Source organism: Chaetomium globosum, genomic scaffold, assembly GCF_000143365.1.
Source record: "Chaetomium globosum CBS 148.51 scaffold_7 genomic scaffold, whole genome shotgun sequence".
NCBI classification, from domain to species: Eukaryota; Fungi; Ascomycota; class Sordariomycetes; order Sordariales; family Chaetomiaceae; genus Chaetomium; species Chaetomium globosum.
In genome coordinates, this window is record NT_165982.1 from 3,556,939 (window position 1) to 3,577,627 (window position 20,689).

Here is a 20,689-nt window from a genome sequence, read left to right on the forward strand (position 1 = left end):
TGGCCCCGGAGCAGTCGCAAGCAGAAACCCGTTCTCTTCACTAGGCCGTGCTCAAAATCTCACTTCCTCGCCTCAGAATCCATCTTCCTCGCCGGTTGCCCCATTATCTAGAGTAAAGAACCGCCGAACGCGAAGCCACCGAACCACCATTCAGCCCTGGAGCACAGCTAGACTCGATCACGGCCGATCCCGATCAGATGCCCACAGGTCCATCTTCAGGTATGTATCGCCGCCTTCCAGACCCACGGCTCACCTAACCGTTGATCTAGATGGCGATGACTCGAACGATGGTTCGGACACAGAGGAACTATTGGACGCTCAACTCGTCTCGAGCAGCAGTACTCCGACAAAGAAAAGAAAGGAACCAAGCTCTCCGGAACCGGCCAGAAGCAAGAGATCCACAGCGGGAAGAAAGAAGGCGCGGCTGTATGACTAGCTTTTGAGGTTGACCAAAGAACTGCTTTTGCTTGCTTTCCCAACATTCGTCAACCGTCCTAAAACTGATCGACCAACCATATTCTGATGCCGCTATGGGTTACCTGCGCCGGCCCGTTCCTCCAGGCTTCCTTTGGCGTGCCCGCGCGCAGCGGGCACGGTCACTCCTGTTCCGAAAAAAACCATGGTATGCTCCAAGCACGGACCACTTCCGCCCCATAAAACGCCCCATCAAAACGCCCCATCAAAAAAAGCCGTACCATTTCTCCCGGTATACTGTGAAGATTTACTGTCATTATCCTAACGATTGTGGAAGGAGAGCCATCTTGTTTTGCCCGGAGGAACTTGCCTCTGACGATGAGCGTCTCGAAGTTGGGCTTGGCAGTGGTGGTGCACGGACGGTCTGTGGGGGTTTGTCGGCTGTGGGGCTGGCCCCGCTTTATAAGGGCCAATGAGATGGCGTACCCCCGGGCAGGTTCGCCGACGACCACGAAAAGATGCAGATTGCAGGGCAACACGGTCAACAAGTTGAGAAGGAAAATATTAATTGAAGCAGTTTATTCCGCTGGAAAAGCGCTCCAAACAGAGCAACGGTGGAGAGCTGTGCTACGATCTGGGCTCGGAAACCCCAGGGTCTCGCCAGAGCGCCGCGTCCTCTACGTCATCGGTTTCAGTACCCTGGCCAGATTCAGGCATGGCAGCCCATTCTTGAAACCACGACTCGTGCCTGTGGTCTTGCTCGAACCGCCGTCTGGTCTCCTCACCCCGTCGTTCCAGCTTGAGGATGGAGTCCCTCATGTCTTTATCAAGCACGTTCTTGGGCTCGATGAAGTCACTGCGCGCTGGCTTCCGAAACAGATGCAGCCCGTCCCAGCTTTGCGCCCTCGACAGCTGCACGTACAGGCTCATGAAGCTGGGCCGCGTCGCCGTGCCACTTCGAGTGGACGCCTTTGAGGTTGACGAGGACGTTGGAGAACTGCTTGCCTTGGCTCTTCTGATCTGTCATGGCGAAGGCCGGGGTGCATAGAGGCCCCGTTTCGGTGGGTGACCCACCTGAAACCCGGCTTGCCCCTCCCATCTGCCTTCTTTTGCCCCGGAGGACACACCCTAAAAATACAACGGGACGAGCATAAAGGCGAAAAAGACGAACGAGCCTTCCAAAAATAAGGGTAGAGGTCATCGGCTAGAGGCGATCGAGACCATGAAGGTTTTGTGATAGTTCGGGCGGCACTGCCTTGGGACTGCAAGATGGCGGCTGATGCCCACCCCCCATCCGGTCCGAGGTGGCCGACCAACTCACCTTCCGCCGAGACGACCGAGCCGCGCGTTGAAACCGAGCGCGAAAGCTCGCGAAGCCATGCAATCGCTCGAGGACGTGGCTACCACGTCGAGGAGAGCGGCGAGCGAGACCACGCGGGCGGTTACGACGCGAGGAGCACGCGCGTCTGGGATTTTATATGGAGCCAACAGCCGGATCGAGACGGGGAAGTCAGGTATACAGATGCTCCTGGAGGCGATCAACGAACAACGAGACGAAATGTACCGAATGATTACCTGAGCAGCGAAACACGATTGGCGAACTACGCGAGGTGATTTGCAAGCAGCACGACGCGATTCAAGAACTACATCGCCAACTTGCAGACACCAGGACCCAGCTTTCTGAAGAACTGAGACAAGCGCGGGATCAGATTGATACCCTTCAACGCCACCCGGTAGCCATGGCTTCGTCCCAACCAAGCGCAAGAGGGTCATACGCCGAAGTCGCTCGCACCCCACCATCAAGCCAGCCAAGCGGTGTGCGCACCCTCTCCTCGCGAAACACGACGCCTTCATCCTTTACCGACACGTTGTTCTGTACGATCGATACATCTAGGGTGGAGGAGAAAGAGAAGGGAAACGTCCAGGTGGCGGACATTAGAAAGGCAATCGAGACAGAGGCCAGGGCACAGGAAAGCATGGGAGACTGGCGTTGCGCTGCGGTTGTGAAGGAGGCCCGAAACCCGGACCGAGTCAGAGTAATTTGCAGGGACGAAGGCGAGGTCCAGCTCGTCAAGGAAGCGGCAGTGAAGATCAGTGTTCCTGGAGTGCGGGTATTGAGAGACCAGTTGTACCCGGTGAGGGTAGACAATGCCAACCGAACAGCGGTCCTCGATGCGGACGGAAACATCCTGCGGGGAGCCGCAGAGGCGCTAGGGACAGAGAACGACGTCAACATTGCGAAGATTGCCTGGCTCAGCAGGAAGGATACAAGCAAGGCCTACGGCTCGATGGTTGTCTACGTGACGAAGGGCAGCGAAGCAAGGCGACTTCTAGACGGGCGTTACTTCCATCTCGCCGGAGAATCCGCTTACACGACCGTTTTCGCGCCCCGGGAAGGCCCAATCCAGTGCTACAGATGCCAGGAGATCGGCCATAAAGGCCTTCGCCTGCAAAAAGCCGCAAAGATGCGGAAGGTGTGCGGAACAGGGTCACTCACTCACAAGACGTGTCAGTTCCGTGGTCCTGAAGTGCGTGCTATGCAGAGGACCACACGAGTCATTTAGCAAGAACTGTCGGGTACGCTGGTTGAACAATGGGGCCCAAGACGCTTAAGATCCTTCAGCTCAACGTCCGCAAACGGAGAGAAGTGCAGCAGAGTCTGCTAAACGACGAGGGACTCAAGGACTTCGCAGTGCTGGCCATCTCCGAACCATATGCCAGGCTGATCGAAGGCTCGGTGACGACGGTCCCAATGAGTCATCACAACTGGACGAAGCTTATACCAACGACAAGACGAGAAACCACGTGGCCAATTCGGAGCATGCTATGGGTACGAAGCGATATAGAGGTCGAGCAGATTCCAGTGCCGTCGGCAGACCTCACCGCAGCACGCATTCGGCTCCCAGATCGGGCAGTGCTGATGGTGTCAGTGTATGTGGAGGGTGGTAGTGACGAAGCACTGGAAGATGCAATGAGGGAAATTGACCTGACTGATTAGGAGGTTTCGAAACGGAACAGGGACGAGAACGGATATCATCCTGGCGGGCGATTTCAACCGCCACGACCAGCTTTGGGGAGGGGACGATGTCTCACCACGGAGACAAGGCGAGGGAGACCGCATCATCAACCTCATGGACGAACACTCCCTCTGCAGCCTCCTCCCAAGAGGCACGAAGACGTGGCAGTCAGGCGACATTGAGAGCACAATCGACCTGGTACTGGCCTCTGCAGAACTAGCAGACCAACTACTCAGATGCACGATTCACCCCTGCGACCATGGCTCAGACCACAGAGCAATCGAGACAGCTTTTGACACCACGGTGGAGGACCGTCCCAGTGAGACGAGGTTCCTCTTCAAGAACGCGCCCTGGGCGGAAATTAGGACTAGGGTGGCAGCAAACCTCGAACGCATCCCCTGGGACGGCAATGTCCAGCAGCAGACGGACAGGCTCATGGCAGCGGTAACCGAGGCGGTCTACGGCCTGACACCTAAAGCCAAGCCCTCACCATACGCCAAGCGGTGGTGGACAACAGACCTGACACGGCTTCGCCAGACATACACGTTTTGGAGAAACCAGGCGAGATCTCGACGTAGGATTGGGCAAACAGCACCAGAGCTCGAACAACGAGCCAGGATGGCAGCTAAAGAGTACTACGACGCCATCCGCAGACAGAAGAGTTCGCATTGGAACGACTTCCTGGCCGATGACGCTAACATCTGGCAAGCAACGAAGTATCTGCAAACCGGCAGCGGCACGATGGGCGATAAGATACCCCCGCTCGTCCGACCCGATGGCTCCATCACGGAGGGTAAAGCAGAACAAGCGCAGGAGTTACTCACCGCCTTCTTCCCACCTTTGCCAGCGAGAATCGAAGACGAGGGCCAACGACCTCAACGGGCGCCGGTACACATGCCAGACCTAACAATGGAGGAGATAGAACAAAAGGTCCTGTCCGCTAAGCCATGGAAGGCGCCCGGGGAAGACGGTCTACCGGCAATGGTATGGAGACAGCTCTGGCCAGTGGTCAAAGACAGGGTGCTCCATTTATTCCGGACGTCGCTTCGAGACGGCGACATCCCCAGCCAGTGGAGGAATGCCAAGATCATCCCATTGAAGAAGCCAGGGAAGAGCGAATACACTCTAGCCAAGTCCTGGAGACCCATCTCGCTGCTCTCCACGCTGGGTAAGATACTGGAGGCAGTCATTGCGGAGCGTTTATCCCATGCTGTGGAGACCTGCGGCCTTCTACCCGCCAACCACTTCGGAGCCAGGAAGAGACGCTCGACCGAACAGGCTCTCCTTCTGCTTCAGGAACACATCTACAAAGCATGGACGAGCTAGGAAGGTGCTCAGATGTTGATCAGCTTCGAGTGTCAAGGGCGCATACAATGGGGTCTTCAAAGACAGGCTTCTCCCCAGAGGCTCAAGGCAAGAGGGATACCTGAACCCCTGGTCAAGTGGATCGACGCCTTCTGCTCCAAGCGCACAGCGACCATTGCCGTAAACGGGTTCACATCTGGACGGCAAGAGCTGCCCCAAGCGGGTCTTCTCGCAAGGATCGCCGCTGTCTCTCAGTGTTGTTCCTCTTCTTCAACGCTCGACCTAGTGCAGCACAAGATCGACGCGAACGGAGGCGCAATTGCCTTCGTGGACGACTACACTGCCTGGGTAACGGGCCCGTCAGCGTAGTCGAACCGCACTGGAATCCAAGGCTTGGATTCCAAGCTATCATCGACAAAGCCCTTGACTGGGAGAAACGGAGCGGTGCGCAGTTTGAAGGCGAAAAGACAGCCATCATACACTTCACGAGGAACATGGAGCGATTTTCAGAACAACCGTTCTCGGTCAAAGGCGAAGTGGTTCAAACCGAAGGAAAGTGCGAAAATCCTAGGTGTCGTGATGGATCGCGAACTCCGCTACAAGCAGCACATTGCTAGGACGGCAGCTAAAGAAAGGCCTCGCAGCCGCTCTGGCCCTGAAGAGGCTGAAGATACTTTCCCCGCGGACAGCGAGACAGCTATTTGTTGCGACAGTAGCCCCGGTCATGGACTACGCTGCCAATGTCTGGATGCATGCGTGCGGGGAAAAGGCACTGAGCTGGCTGAACAGGGCGCAGAAAATCGGGGCCCTGGCCATCACGGGAGCCTTTCGAACCGCGGCAACAGCCGTGGTGGAAGCTGAAGCGAGCATCTACCCCGTACGAGAACGACACGCCCAGGCGGCAGCCAGTCTGTGGATCAACATCCACACGCTGCCCGGAACGCATCCCCTTGCCATGAAGAAAGTCCGGAACACCGTACGATTCGTATCTCCGCTGCAGAAAATTGCCCGTGTGGCCGAAGGAGTACGAGTTGACCGGATGGAGACAATCCAGGAATACGCCGTCCCGCCCTGGGCACCTCGCCTACGACCGACGCTCGAAGCCGATCGAGGGAAGGCGGCCGAGATGGTCAACAAAATTTCGGGAATCGTGATCGCAACCAGCTCATCCGTAAAGAAGGGCATTGTTGGCATGGGCGGCCTTGCACGGGATATTCTCTTCAACAGAACTAGCGAGACTGTGACAAACTATGCTGTTGTTCTTGGGACAAGGGAAGAGCAGAACCCATATACAGCAGAGCTAGCAGCCATCGCAATGGCCCTGGAGAAGTTACCGGCTAGCATCTGCCACAGGCACATCACCGTGATCACGAGGAACCAGTCAGCGCTGGCAGCAGTTGGACAGCCGCGGCAGCAATCCGGCCAAAGCATCATACGGCAAATCTACGACTTGGCCAGGCTGCACCGACAAAGAGGGAACTCGGTCAACTTTCTGTGGATACCAGCGGAGATTGACTTCGCACTGGGGTCAGATGCCAAGGCAGCAGCCCAGAGAGCGTCGAAGCAAGGACGCACACCCGACTCCCAAATACCCCAGGCCAAGTCTACCGCGATGAGGCTGGCAATGGAAAGACAACGGGCGACAAGAGTTCTACCTGTAAGCGTGGGCAAGTTCTCAAAGGCCATGGACGCAGCACTACCAGGCAAGCACACGCGCCATCTCTATGACAAGCTGAAGCGAAGGGAGGCCTGCGTATTGGCGGAGCAGCTGACCGAACCGGAATGGCGTAGACTGAACGGTTTTTTGAGCAGGATTGGGGCGGTCGAGTCAGACCTTTGTGCCTGTGGACAAGCGAGGGAATCAGTGGAACACTTTCTTTTCCGATGCGTGAGATGGACAGCTCTGAGGGAAGACATGCTGCAATGCACAGTGGCAAGACGAGGAAGCCTCTCGTTCTATCTGGGAGGGAAAGCGCCATCAGATATAAGGAATTGGTCACCAGATATGAAGGCAGTCCGGGCGACGATCAAATACGCAATGGCAACAGGAAGGCTGGAGCTGAATGAGGAGGAGAGTCTAGACCAGTCACAGTAGAAGAAGCCGACACTCAACACCACGAGCCTCAACCACGAGCCTTAACCAGCAGGTCCCGCTTTAGCTGCTGAAGATAGGACGCTGAACACTTGGAGAAAGTAGCCTCCAAGCTGATCTGCTAACAACAAACCAAGGCAAGAGGTAAATGGTGCAGCGAGAAAGAGGGAAGAAGTAGGGGGCTTTGTACGAGTTAAAGGCAAAAACGATTTGATTCCGGATGTAGTCAGCGTGCTAAGGCCCTATAGGCCCAGTGCCTCCGGGCGAAATAAATTCCATCCATCCATACTCCCCGCGGTCGGAAGGCAAGAGGTAAATGGGTGCAGCGTAGAAAGATGGGAAGAAGTAGGGGGCTTGTGTACGAGTTAAAGGCAAACCGATTTGATCCGGATGTAGTTAGCGTGCTAATGGCCCTATAAGGCCCAGTGGCCTCCGGGCGAAATAAATTCCATCCATCCATCCAACCCGCGGTCGGCCTCTTTTCCTCCGGCTTCCCTAGCTTTAGCAGTAGCCTCAGAATGGGGACTTCGTCTTCCTGCTTCCAGCCCTGTTGCCTGCTCCAACGGCCCTCCATGAAGAGCTCCTGGAATGTGGCCCACTTGTCATACGAGATCGTTTGCGACTGCCGCCCGTCCAGCCTCCACGACGGCTCGATCCCCTCGCCCAGCAGCTCGCCCTCCAGGAAGATGTCTTTGATGTACGAAGCGAGCACCTCGGCGTGATGCCGCTCCAGGGCGCTGCGCTGCGACGACGGGCCTTGCCCCTTCCACCGTCCCTTCCCCGCGTACGGCAGCTCGGCCATCGGATTCAACAACCCTTTCGGGCACTCTCTGCTTCTCAGTCTTCATGTCCAGTTGTAAATTTGTTTTGACCCAGGCCTGGTAGGAGCGTGGTGTATTATTTAACCATGCAGGGAGGTTGAGCGTCACTCTAGCCACCTATGGAGGTTAGAAGTCTCTTATCGACACCCTTGCCGGTAGGGAGATTGTGCTACTTAAATCAACACATTGATGTCCTGCTCGCCACTTGGAAAATTGTCGGTTTTATTTCTTGCCATGAATGGAGGTTACATAATTACCACCAGTCATAACTATCGACCTTCATTCCATGCCTCTTTCCCCAACCCCCCTGTCCATTAAGATCCGAGATGCGACGGATCTAAGTCCGAACAACAGAGAACTTGCTCAATCCGACTCATATCTTGGCCTGTACGCGCACGCTCGACCAGGTAATGAGCGAGTTGCCATGGATGTTAAGAAACGTAAGTTTCTACATACGTAGGTATAAATTCAACAATGTTCCGCCACATATCGCCTCTGATCACCACATCTGGTAGTAGACACACCTTAATCTCCTCCCCTAACTACCAATCATGGCCACCATGTTGACAATTCCATGCCTCGCGGAGACTTTCACCGGCCTCTCCTTGTTTGGAGCGGAGTTCCTCTCAATTGCGGCAAGCCCTGTTACCAACTACAGCATCTCGGTCCAGGTGTCCGACAGGTTCACCCAGCCAGCCGTTGAGGTCCAGAACGTGGCCTTCTGCAACGTCACCGTCACCTACACGCACCCCGGGCAGGCCGACACCATTGCCGTCGAAGTCTGGCTTCCCCCAGCGGACGGATGGAACGGGCGGCTCCAGGCTGTCGGGGGTGCCGGGTGGGTAGCTGGACGCAGCCCCCTCACTGCCGTCGCCATGGCCGGTGCGGTGAGTGACGGCTACGCCACGGTCACGACAGACGCCGGTCTGCGAGACCCCCAGGACTCTGTTGTTCCGTGGGCACTTCTCAGCCCTGGCAACCCGGACCTGTATTCGTTACAAAACCTCGCATCCGTGTCCTTGGACGATGAAGTAAGTCCGAAATAGGTCCAGGCGTAGGGGAATCTCAAAGGTATCTTACTGACCCGTCAACGAAGGCAACCATCGCCAAGTCTCTTATCAAGGCTTATTACCGCCGCGGGCCCGAGTATTCCTATTGGAATGGCTGTTCCCAGGGCGGTCGGCAAGGTCTCATGCTCGCCCAGCGTTATCCCACGGCATACGACGGCATCGCCGCCGGCGCTCCCCCACTCCACTGGACAAACGACCTCCTCGCCATGTTGTGGCCACAGCAGTTCATGAGCATGCTCGGAAAGCATCCTTACCCGTGTGAAATACAGGCAATCTCAGCAGCTGCAACCGCAGCATGCGATGGATTGGACGGCTTAGTCGACGGCATTGTTAACGACGTGGAGGGTTGTCTGGCCAGCTTCGATGTCTTTGAACTAGTCGGCCGGGCCATCACCGACTGCCCCGAAGTCTCCGAGATCACCTGGGAAGCCACCGCCGTCGTAAATGCAACCTGGCAGGGTATGCGCAACTCGCACGGCGCGAATGTGTGGCCGGGGCCCACGCCAGGTACCGACCTGGCTATCGGCGTCGCCAACAACGACTGTACTTCGGGAACTTGCCAAGGTGTACTGGTACCTGTCTCTGTGCCATGGGTGACTCAGTTTATCGCCAGGGGTGCCGATCTAGACTTTACCAACTTGACCCACGCCGAGTTCGACGAACTGGTACACCAAGGTCAGCAGAGATACAGGTCGATCATGGGCACTGACGACCCTGACCTGTTTGCCTTCCGCAACGCTGGTGGCAAGATGGTCACGTACCACGGCCTGGTGAGTCTCCTTGTGACATTTACGTCCCCGACTAGAATGGCACAAGCTGCAGTTTTTAACGACGGTTCGTGCATATGCAGATTGATCAGCTACTCCCCCCCAAGGGCACCATCAAATACTACGACGCAGCTTCGGCCCTCGTACCAGACATCCATGACTTTTACCGTCACTTCGAAATTCCCGGCATGGGTCACTGCAGTGGAGGAGGACCGAGCGGAAATCCGACCAGCCTCTTTGACCAACTACGCGCGTGGGTTGAGAACGGCACCGCGCCCGACAGCTCCCCGGTTCAAGTCACAGACTTGGAGGGGGGCGTGGGAGAGCGAATTCTGTGCCCGTACCCACAAAAGGCCATCTTTGATCGGGACTGTGGTGCAGCGGGCGAGAGGCGGTGCTGGTCGTGCAAATAAGAAGCAGTTATTGAGCCCCTGGCAACCTCATTATGATTCCTGTATTGGAGAGAACGTTCAATAATACACAGCCTGCTTGAGGCCGGCGTTGCAGAACTTGTTTCTCTCAGTAATGGCGGACTCCCCGTCTAGCTGCTCGGTGTTTCGGAGAACACTTGCCCGCCACGCGGGATAGCCCTTCGCCCCCTGCGTGCTGTTCATTTTGTCAAGGAGCGGCGCATTCCAGGGGTTTCGTATGGTTCACAGGCCACTCCTTTCCTCGAGGCTTAATTTGAACAGCCAATCCCTTTTACTTTTGAGAGAGGCTCATTTCCGCGGAGGTGTCCCAGCTCGTGGATACCCGCCCGAGTCGCCTAGGTACCTTAGGTAGGTATGTTGACGCACCTACCTACCTACATATCTTGTAGCCAGTCGCCTTCACAACTTTCCGCCACATCACACCGACATTTTAACCGCTTTCTGGGAGACACTCTTCCGTGAGACACGCCTACGTGGTTGCTCGGTTCTGCCCAGTCAACAAGGGGTTGAGCTGCAGTTCAGCTCGACGCTAGGCAAGAACTCGCTGATCATTTTCCCCATAAGTGGGCAAGTGCTTTCAATTTCAAGGAATACACCCACGACGACTCAGGGCCTATCTTCTCTATATAAGGTACCATAGATAATGTGTCTCCGGCTCGGTTTCCGCATGAAAATCAACCCCTCCGCACAAAGCCCATCCGCCAGCTTCTCTCGACTATTACCATCGGTCGTTTCTTGAAAAGGCCCCTCCCAAATATGGCGACCCAGATTACCAGCCGCTTCGCCGGCCACGGCGACGCCTGCGTCAACGGCGGCGTGCGCAGTGACAGCCGCAACCAAGAGGGCGGACACGATGCGTGCCATGATCCCAGAACCACCGAGACCACCATTGGGGAGGTCTATGACAACTTTGCGGATAGCTACGAGAACACAATAGAGGAGACAAGACTTCGAAGCTTTCAGCGCGAGGTTTTTGCGCAGTTCCCGCATCACGGATTCACTCTCGACCTGGGCTCAGGCACGGGGGTTGTGGGAATGTTGATACGCCAGTCACCCCTCAACGCATCCTCGACGCAGTCCAGAGTTTACGTTCACGGCGTTGATGTCTCCACCCGCATGCTCAACACACCGTGGTGTGTGCGCTATTACGACTCAACGCAGCAGGGCTTCATTCAGGACATCCTCATGGACCCCGACGCGTCCTGGCTGCAACAAGCCGTCCAACCCGGAGCGGCCCAGAGCTGCAGCGTCTCTGGGCCGGCAGTCGACCACATCACCTGCTTTGGCGCGCTGCACTTTCTGAGCCCCAAACAGTTCGAAGCCGCGCTGAGCCGCATGTTTGTGCTGGCCCGCCGCAGCGTCATGTTCGACATCGACGATATTTGCCCCTTTTACATGCAATACATTCTCGAGAAACTTGGGGAGGGTTTTAGGAACTATAATCACATGGCTGCGTACCGCAAGTTCGGGACGCCGCCCGGTTGGGTCAAGGTCGTGGAGGAGGAAGCCGTACTCTACCACTCGCCGAATGTTGGGGTTGATATGAGGGGTGTCTTGGTAAGGTTTGAGCGGGTGGAGTGAGCGGTGGTGTTTGTTTATGTCGGGATGAAATCAGCAGTCAGGATTATCATGGTGTTTGGCAGCAAGTAGAATAGGAAGCGAATGCGAAGTAACTGGGCCCAATGGCGAGGTGTTGTCAGAAATATACGTGTTATTTTATGTGATGTGTAGGTACGAGAAACAAAAAGGAAGCCCGAGTCCGAAGGAAAGCAGATCAGGGAAAGGGCGCCGGGTGAGAAAAAGGAAAGAAAGGGTAATAAATAGACTGACTAAACATGCCTGGGGGGTTGCTTAAAGGCGGATGGAGTTTGCAAACGCTGTCACCAAAAGGATGACAAGAAGCGGGCTGACGAGCCTTTCCCTTTACTCCGCCGAGAACCACCTGGACTTTGGAGAGATGCCAGACTCTCTACCCATCCCCCATCCCGCCGAAGAGATGGTTATCTCGCGGGTCCACGTTGCAGTCAACGTGTTTACGGTGTGTTCCTTTCCATCTTTGTTGGCATTGCTTCTTACTTTTGGCTTTCAGGTCTGGGGCCAGCAGTACAAATATCGCGGCCATGTTGTTCATTTCCTTCGCGACGTAGGCAAGATCTATGACGAACTTCCATTGCTGCCCAAGGATTTGGATATCGTGATTCTGCGTCCGAGCGGTTCTGAAGCCGATCCCGCGATGGACCGGCAGTTTCGCAAGCGATTCCGCATTCGACGCCGAGTGGTGGCTACCTGGCTCCATTCTTAGCGGTGCAAGGCGGGTATCCACGAGCCGGGACATATTCGCTCACAGCAGCGAGTGCTCTCTCTTCGGCTTACGACCTTAAGCGGCTTATTTGTTGAAGCCGTTCCTTCCTCTAAGCCGTAGAGTGACTGCTCTCGAATGCAAGAGCGGTTGGGTACTAGCTCGAGGGAAGGAGCGGGCTGTGGATCGAACCGGTTAGGTGCTCTAAGCCGGCAACGTACCGTCAACCTCCTGCTCACTCGCCTGGAGCTGCTCTTTTTGCTCAAGCCGGGATAAATTCGCTCAAAGCGTAAGCCGTCAAAGGCTTTTCAGTCTCGGCATGGGGCGGTAATGTTTCCTGTCACACAACCATCCTGGCTACAAACAATTTCTCTTTAACGAATCAAATCTGAGCCAGCTACCCGAAGATGAGTCCATCTTCGATCAACTTACCATCCACGAAGTGAGCAGCTGGGACGACCTCGAGCCCGACCAGGGCCCAGTCGACGGTGATAGGCCGGAGAGCGAGGATGGACTGGGGTTCGATGAAGCAGCTGTACCCAACGTGCTGGTCAAGGATTCGGAATTTGTCCTGCTGCAGGGCGGACTCGAAAACACCGGCCCAGAGAACCAAGAACGTCCTCCAATGCAGCAGCAACCGCGCGACGCTCACCACCTTTCTATGCCTCCCATCAGATCCACGCCGATTAACGAGTTTAACCCGGTCGTAGGCTCTGCTGTCGCTAGCATGTCCCAGCCTCTATCCACGCGGTCTTGCTGATTTCATCCAGCCGAGGCAATGCGCCATCAGGTACTCGGATTACTTGGCGCATGCGATGAAGTGGCATGATGGGCGTTTTGCCCGCCATCATACCTTCCGTTACATCACATTGAACACCCTCATGCGGCAGCAGGCCTATGGGCACAGCCGGTTCTACGTCAACAAGCAGCGGTCTACCGTCCTAACCAAGGCGGAGTTACAGCAGGCACTGGAGGATCCCGACCGTCCTGAAGCTCAGGCGATCCTCAACCAGATCTCCCGCTTTGCTGGGGCGATTCAGGGTACGAGACCCTATTGGTACCGCCGGCGCAGGGAGTGCGAATCTTTCGCGCACTGCATGGGCGTCCCCGGCGTATTCATCACGTTGAGCCCAGCCGATCTGCACTGGCCCGACCTCTACCGGCACATGCCGGAATTCGAGCGGTGGCAGGTATTGGACGAGCCGGCCCGGATCTCGTTGTCCGGTCGCCTGCTTCGTGAGAACCCCCATATCGCGGCGTGGTACTTCACCGCGCGGTTCAAGGCATTCCGAGACGTGGTGTTGACCAAAAAATTCAACCTTTCGGACTTTTAGTGTCGGTACGAATGGCAAGGACGAGGCAGCAGTCATAACCACGGGCTGTACTGGTTTGAAGAGGGCCCGCAGCAGGCTACCAGCACAGATGAGGAGAGGGCGAGGTTCGCACGGTTGTGGGGTTACCACATCTCGACGGAAAACCCCCAGCCCCATCGGATTGGACAAGGAGGTGATGGCGGCAACCCACTGAACGTCGACGCCCTGCAGACGGAAGTAACATGGGAGTGGCTGGATCGCATCCTCAACCGGTGCTAACGGCATCATTGCTCGTCCACCTACTGCCTACGCATCAACAAACGCGCGGCGGAACTGGCAGAGGAGAACGGCGAGCCGGGACCCGAACCGGAATGCCGGCTTCTGTTTCCCCGCCCGCATCGAGAGAAAGCCGGCCTGATTGGAAGGCCGGGCAAGACGTGGTGGTCGTTTGAGGCGGTACGGAACGACTCCCCCATGAACCAGTATAACCGGCTCATCACGCTCTGCTGGCTGGCCAACACCGACATCTCGCCCTGCACCGGGATCGAGGCGGTGATCAACTACGCCGCCAAATACTGCAGCAAGACCGAGACCAAGACCAGCACGTACGCCGAGATCGCCGGGGCCATGTTGCCACACGTCTCGGACGGGAACCCCATGCTGTCGTTTGTCTCGAAGATGATGAACAAGTTAATTGGCGAGAGGGATTACGGGAGGCAGAATTCTCGGAAGCGGATGAGGCTGTCCAGACGGAGAAGATGTCGTACGAGAAATACTTGGAACGGCTTAGTGACATGGAGGCGGTGTCGTATTTCAGGTTCTTGGAGACGTGGAACTTCCAATCGCCAAATCCGGGCAACTGGAGGGAATGGCGCCCACCCGCTCGGCCCAGGGTGTTGTATTACTTCCCGCGGTACACGCCGGTCCATGGGCACGTACAGTTCGAGGACTTCTGCCGGGTCAAGCTTATGCTGGCACATCCTCATCGGGAATGCGGCGGCTTTCTAACCCTCGACGGTACCCGTTTCTCAGGCTACGTGGCGGCATATGAGCACTGCTTGGAGCACCATGAACATGAGGATGACCACTACGGAGAGGCGGAAGCGCCAGAACCCGCGGCTGACGAGGACGAGTTCCGGGCTGTACCCTTCCAGGAAGATATCAGTCTCGAAGACTGGCAGGAGCTCGCACGCATGGTGCCTGAGCTCCTGTTACAAGGGGTGGAATTCCAGGGCTTGAACAATCAGCTGCCGGGGGAACCGGCAAAACCAAATGTATTAATAAGAATAATCTTCAATGGCCTCGAGAAGTCCATGAAGAGAGAAAGAGAAGTTCTGGAGCTATCTGACATTCTGAGTCTTCTTATACATGAAGGGTTTCGATGAGAAGGTGAGGAAGGGCGTCTGACGAGGACGCCAATAAAATTAGTGAGGCTGACCGATGAGTGGCCATTGATTTCTGAAGACGATTGGTGATGGTTGCGTCCACGTGGTGATCCGTGTGACAGCTCCAGCCAGAACACGAGGAGATCGACCTACTGACTGGGCGAGATATCGACATCAGGTACGACTGGCATCCCCACATCGGCCGGTATATCGATGAACGGTTCGACAGCGGCAAATACTGGGATCTTCTCAAAGTCAAGCACCCCAGTATGGCGGGAGATGTCGAACACATTCCTCTGAAGGCCCGGGATACCCTCAACCGGGAACAGAGGATCGTGTACGACACTATTATGGGCCACCTAGAACGGGATAGCGTACCGCCCATCCTGTTGCATGTTGACGGCGGCGGAGGCACCGGGAAGTCGTACATGGTCAACATGCTGTCGTCTCACCTCCAGCAAACTCTCCCCGGCCGAAAATCGCCCATTCTCCGTGCCGCACCCACCGGGGTCGCGAGCAACCAGATCAATGGCCAGACGCTGCACTCCCTCCCCCGCTTGCCTATCGATGGCAACTACCGCCCGTTGACCGAAATACCCACTGTTTTGGGGAACCTACAGCGTGTTTTTGCGGGTGTACGTTACCTCGTCATCGACGAAAAGAGCATGCTGGGGCTCAAGACTCTGGGTTGGATCGATCGGCGGCTCCGCGAGATCTTTCCGGAGAAGAATAACTTCTCTTTCGGCGGATTGAGCGTCATTCTGATCGGAGACTTCTTCCAGCTGCCGCCGGTGCTGAACAAGCCGATCTATGCCGAGTACGACAGGTCGATGAAGGAGATGGAGTGTGACGAACCTACTTCAGGACCCTGTCCTGTTAGGGTTCAGCTTCGGTTGAAGGTAATCTCTCAAGGGTGCTTAGGTTCGGTGCAGCCAAGAGGTGCACAACAAAGGCTTGTCTCAACAGTAGGCTTCCGAGCTTGTAGCGAACTGTAGTTGTGATTGCTAACTGGAGAACTCCCAGAGCTCTCCAGAACGAGTGACTATATACCTATCGAAACCCAAAGGTACCGCCGTACCTTTGGTGCGGGATGCCCGGTGCTATGTTGCTAAGTGCTATGTCTGGTCTTAGCGTCATAGCACCATCGCACTTGCATCCCGGCGTCCTTGTCCTTCGATCCGATTGGTTCGTTTAGCGATTGGCTCTGGTGCCCTGCGCCTCCCAAACCCCATCTGTTGGCATATTCGTGACATGAACCCTAACAGGACAGGGTCCTAAAGTAGGTTCGTCACAACTTCCCCTTTCGAAGTCGCTCGGCATCTTCGGCAGCTAGCTCGGCCTAAAACTCGACCATCATAAATTCCATCGAGTTGTTTTTAGTATTGATAGTTAACTCGGGCTCAGCCTCTGCGGGAGCGCTGCTACATTACAGCGACATGGCCCTTTATGGAAAAAGACTTGCAAGCTAAAACCTAGCGCGACTGGGGCCGGTTATAAATACATACCGTTACATCGACCTAGAAAACTATACGATTGGAGCGCATAGCGCTCGGTAGCTACATCGCTGCTAGCCCGAGGGACGCTAGATTCTACACTCGATATTTGCACAAGGATGCCTCGGCCGTGGGCCATTCGGACCAAGTTTCCATCAATCCTTCTTTACGTACCCCCTTTCGTCGTTTCAATTTGAACGCTTATGCCCTAGCGCTCGGAGTATCACCGTCCGCTATAGAAACTTCTTAAACATAAAAAGCTACCCTTAAGCCCTACTGTTTCACGTTGGGCCATTTCGCTGTACTCACCTACCTTAGACACTTGTTTACTATCTCCTCGAAGACGAGAATATAATGCGTTTTTCCGGGTTTGTAGTAGGCTTAATGGCTCTCGTGGGGGCCCATGCCGCTGCTATTGACGCGCAAGATCAGCTTGTTAAGCGAGCCTCTCTTACCCAAGTCCAGAACTTTGGCGATAACCCATCAGGCATCAAAATGTTCATCTATGTCCCCGCTACACTGCAAGCAAAACCGCCTGTTGTGCTGGTTCTGCACGCCTGTGCTTGGACAGCGAACGCGTTTTTCGGGACTACGAAGTACGGCCAGTTGGCGGACCAACACGGCTATGTGTTGATCTACGGCCAAACGCCGACCGACGGGGCATGCTGGGATGTCTCGTCAAAACAGACATTGACCCATGATGGCGGTGGCGACAGCACGGGCCTAGCCAACATGGTCAAGTACGCCCTCCAGAAGTACAACGGTGATACCAACCGCGTGTTTGTCACGGGCGAGTCATCCGGTGCCATGATGACGGTAAGTAGTTCTGTGTCCTTGACTCAGATTTGCGTCCTGTCCGCTGAGTCGAATTGCTAACATTGGATATTAATATAGCAAGTGATGGCTGCCGTCTACCCCGACCTGTTCGCGGCCGCCTCCGAATTTAGTGGAGAGCCGGCCGGGTGTTTTTACACCGGCACGGTTAGGGGCTGGAACAGCCAATGTGCCGGCGGCCAGGTCCACCATACACCCGCGGAGTGGGCATCCATGGTCCATGACATGTATCCCAACTACAATGGCCGGTACCCCAAGATGCAAGTCTTTCACGGGGATGTCGACACGACGCTCAACATCAACAGTTTCAACGAGTCTGTGAAGGAATGGTCTGGCGTCTTTGGCTACGCGGGCAGTCCGACTCAGACCTTCGACAACAACCCGGGATCTAGGCTAACCAAATATATCTACGGTGACCGCCTACAAGGAATTTGGGGCCATGGTTTCGGTCATGTTGTACCGACAAATGAAACGGAAGCCCTAACTTGGTTCGGCCTCCTCTGAATGGGCATCGCCAACACTGGACTGAGCGGAGGTTTCAAGCATTCTATAGATATAGTTATTAGTTTCTAGAAACTTTGTATATCTCTAAATCTCTCCTCGCATCTCTCTTCGCAGCCACCAACCCACTAACATCTCTTTCGCCTTCCCCGAACCGTTGGAATAAGACGTAGCTAGCATGACGGCCCCTCTTGGACTCCGAGGCAAACATCATTACCTCCAGCCGGAAAACTGATAACTTAGCGAGTCCACGAATGTCTCCCTATCGCCAAAGGCTTCCTGTCACTATAGTCGGAAACCGGGGCAGTAAATGAATGGGTTTATTGTTGAGAGGGCGGAATAGATAATACAAAGACTCAGCTGCGTTAGCTGCCTGCCAATTGAAGTCAAGGCAGCTCGCTACCTTAGACATGTATACATGTGAGTCCAGGACTTGCCCCTCCTATACTGGAGGCCATTTCACAACCGACGACTTCCTCTCTCCAGGCAATCTACCCAACCCCAAGTCCTGTAACCCACTTAGCACACATACCCCAATGCCCGCCTCTTGGTATGTTCTCGTACCTTTGAGTGCGGCTTCGGTCAAGATCATGTCCCATTAACCATAGCTACACGTACAGCCCTTTCTTAGGGCAGGATCGGTGTGTGGGTAGGGTACGCAGAGATAACCTCTACCGCAAGGTTTTCCCTCAGCCCCGCATGCCGAAGTCGAACAAGGACCGGTGTATTGACCAAAGGTAGCGGCCACGAGGGCGAGCAGAAGGAGCGTTGACCTGTTGGATAACATGACGTTGCTTGTGTGGAGGTGTGCCTTGCGAATGGCCCGCCGCTATTTCGAACTTAGGCTTAACTGAGATCGGGGAGGGGGCTGGCCCCTTTATACCTTTCAATACAGTGCCCAGCCCCTGGACAGGCGACAGATTACCAATGAAGATTGAGATACTTCCGGCTTGGGCCGCCTTGGCCTTCTTGTGATACAGCGCTGATTCGTAGGATAAGAAGATCAACGAAGAGTCATGCTTAATCAGTCGTCAAAGCGGGATCGAATCGGGAACTTAATCTTGGCCGCCACGTCGATCGGTATCATTACAAACAGATATTACAACAAGCGCTGTCCATCGAACCCCTCGCCTTTACGCCGCACCATTGAGGGCACTCATCTCCTTGGCATGCCCGTACACCAGCGCCTGCGCCTCCTCGTCATCCAGATAGATGGTGAAACCATCGTTGTGGTTCCGGCCATAGGAGTAATCCGAGTAGCCGAATTGCCAGTACATGCTCCCACCCAACTTCTCCTCAACAGTTGTCTTTTGCCAACCACCAAGAACTTCGACGCGGGACCGGTTGTCTACCTTGCCTGTGTACTCGAGCCGCTTGTCAGGCGTCAGCCAGCCATATTCTTCATGTACGACAGGTTTGCCAGCCTGCCTGCCCGCGGCGGCGTGATCACGGATCCACTGGTCTGTCCACTCAACTGTCTTGCTCCACCAGTCGGGGTAAGAGTGGAAGACGCCAAAATCAATGGTGTCGATGGAGAGCTCGTGGTCGAAATCGCCACCGTCCGAACCATTGTAGGCCCAGTCGTCGGATTCGCGGTTGAACCCGCCTTCGCCGCCCCATGTCACGAGATGGTTGCTGTCCAAGTCTTTGATGTATGCGCTAATCTCGGACACCCAAGAAGAAAGGACCTCTGGTGTGCAATTATCGCTAGGCGGCAGGTTGCGGACTCCATCAGCGCCGCACCGGGGTTCATTTCCAAGTTCCCAGGCGAAGATGGCTGGGGAGTCTTTGTAGCGAGTCACCATCTCCTTGACGTAACGCTTGAATGCATCCTTGATCTTGGGAGCGGTATAGAACTAGGTTTATGTCAGTTTCACAAGATGTAGGAGTGAAAGAGAAGAGATCAACCTACATCATCGTGGTACTTGCCCCCGAGGTTGACGGTGTAGACGTCCATGCCCCCATAGTCGGCCCAGTTGTTGGTCAGTGCAACCAGAAGTTTGATGCCAACTTTGTCCGCAGCGTTCACCACTTTGTCAAAACCGCTGATATCGATGGTGGAGGTACCATTGGGGTGCCACCACTGGAACACGACATCGGACGGGCCTGCACCCTCACCGCCGTAATTTGGCAAGCCACCGGGGATATAAGTGCTGTTCTTATCGTTGAATCCCCAAGTGCGGAATACCGTAAGACCCGCGTTCTTGGCCGCTGTTAAGCCCTTCTCGATGTCTTGCTGGTTCTGGCGAGCGACAATTTGTTAGCGTTAGAAAGGCAACGAATGTACCTCCGCACTTGGGAATTACGCACTCCATTAAACGGAAAATAGTACGCATTGCTTCCGGCAAAGTGGAAGTCCTTTCCGGACAGCTTGAACTTGTCTCCCTGGACAGTGACAAACTCTTTGTCCTTGGGGTGGCCAGGGCACGCAGGGGCGGCAGCCGCCGAGAGGGCCAGGAGGCCAGTGGCGAGGAGCTTTGATGTAAGGACATACATTGTAAAGACTCAATGGTTCAGAACATAACCTCTTGAAGAAATTCAGTCCAGCCCAACGCCGCCATGATATTGATATTTATGACATTCAGTTTCCATTGCCGGTTTTAGCAACGGAGTGCGTTGCGCCGCCCTCCTGAAAGGGGAACGGTTGGCAAGTCTTGGCAGGGACAGGCGAGCATTCTCTTCCAGCCTTTCTTGCTTCCTCTCCGTTCGTCCTACCTTGGGAATTAACCCAACGTGTGTTAGCTCCCTCTCGGTCGGGTTTATCCGAGATTCTCCGCTCCGTGCCCAGTTCTTGCATGTGCTTCGACCTTGGGAGACGCGGTCCATGCCTGTCCGTGGTCCCATTCCAGACAGCATCACGTCGAGTTCGCGAACGCTCCACGAGAAATAGATCATCATTTTGCAAGGTTCATGGTTTGAAGTATGTACAAACATGCACTCGGGCAAC

The 20,689-nt window shown here is 55.3% G+C and overlaps 7 protein-coding genes across 7 annotated transcripts; 5 read left to right on the forward strand and 2 right to left on the reverse strand.

Annotated features, from left to right (window-relative positions):
- Positions 1-1,041: 1,041 nt before the first annotated feature.
- On the reverse strand, positions 1,042-1,441 carry CHGG_10702 (uncharacterized protein; the record flags this gene model as incomplete). The annotated part of the gene is made up of 2 exons (XM_001228628.1): positions 1,042-1,281; positions 1,337-1,441. The coding sequence occupies 2 exons, from the start codon at positions 1,439-1,441 to the stop codon at positions 1,042-1,044; spliced, it is 345 nt and encodes a 114-aa protein (XP_001228629.1).
- Positions 1,442-1,683: 242 nt separating this feature from the next.
- Positions 1,684-6,831, forward strand: CHGG_10703 (uncharacterized protein; the record flags this gene model as incomplete). The annotated part of the gene is made up of 5 exons (XM_001228629.1): positions 1,684-2,024; positions 2,084-2,942; positions 3,020-3,345; positions 3,413-4,599; positions 5,426-6,831. 5 exons carry the CDS (start codon positions 1,684-1,686, stop codon positions 6,829-6,831), a joined length of 4,119 nt encoding a protein of 1,372 aa, XP_001228630.1.
- Positions 6,832-8,200: 1,369 nt separating this feature from the next.
- On the forward strand, positions 8,201-9,899 carry CHGG_10704 (uncharacterized protein; the record flags this gene model as incomplete). Its single annotated transcript, XM_001228630.1, has 3 exons — positions 8,201-8,680; positions 8,746-9,489; positions 9,570-9,899. The coding sequence occupies 3 exons, from the start codon at positions 8,201-8,203 to the stop codon at positions 9,897-9,899; spliced, it is 1,554 nt and encodes a 517-aa protein (XP_001228631.1).
- Positions 9,900-10,673: 774 nt separating this feature from the next.
- Positions 10,674-11,498, forward strand: CHGG_10705 (uncharacterized protein; the record flags this gene model as incomplete). The annotated part of the gene is made up of 1 exon (XM_001228631.1): positions 10,674-11,498. The coding sequence occupies one exon, from the start codon at positions 10,674-10,676 to the stop codon at positions 11,496-11,498; it is 825 nt and encodes a 274-aa protein (XP_001228632.1).
- Positions 11,499-11,808: 310 nt separating this feature from the next.
- CHGG_10706 (uncharacterized protein) lies at positions 11,809-15,909 on the forward strand (the record flags this gene model as incomplete). Its single annotated transcript, XM_001228632.1, has 9 exons — positions 11,809-11,955; positions 12,007-12,195; positions 12,378-12,505; positions 12,610-12,922; positions 12,987-13,406; positions 13,551-13,766; positions 13,935-14,168; positions 14,234-14,803; positions 15,037-15,909. The coding sequence occupies 9 exons, from the start codon at positions 11,809-11,811 to the stop codon at positions 15,907-15,909; spliced, it is 3,090 nt and encodes a 1,029-aa protein (XP_001228633.1).
- An 882-nt stretch (positions 15,910-16,791) lies between these two features.
- Positions 16,792-17,745, forward strand: CHGG_10707 (uncharacterized protein; the record flags this gene model as incomplete). The annotated part of the gene is made up of 2 exons (XM_001228633.1): positions 16,792-17,223; positions 17,302-17,745. The coding sequence occupies 2 exons, from the start codon at positions 16,792-16,794 to the stop codon at positions 17,743-17,745; spliced, it is 876 nt and encodes a 291-aa protein (XP_001228634.1).
- A 1,130-nt stretch (positions 17,746-18,875) lies between these two features.
- Positions 18,876-20,238, reverse strand: CHGG_10708 (uncharacterized protein; the record flags this gene model as incomplete). The annotated part of the gene is made up of 3 exons (XM_001228634.1): positions 18,876-19,598; positions 19,655-19,984; positions 20,053-20,238. The coding sequence occupies 3 exons, from the start codon at positions 20,236-20,238 to the stop codon at positions 18,876-18,878; spliced, it is 1,239 nt and encodes a 412-aa protein (XP_001228635.1).
- Positions 20,239-20,689: the final 451 nt, after the last annotated feature.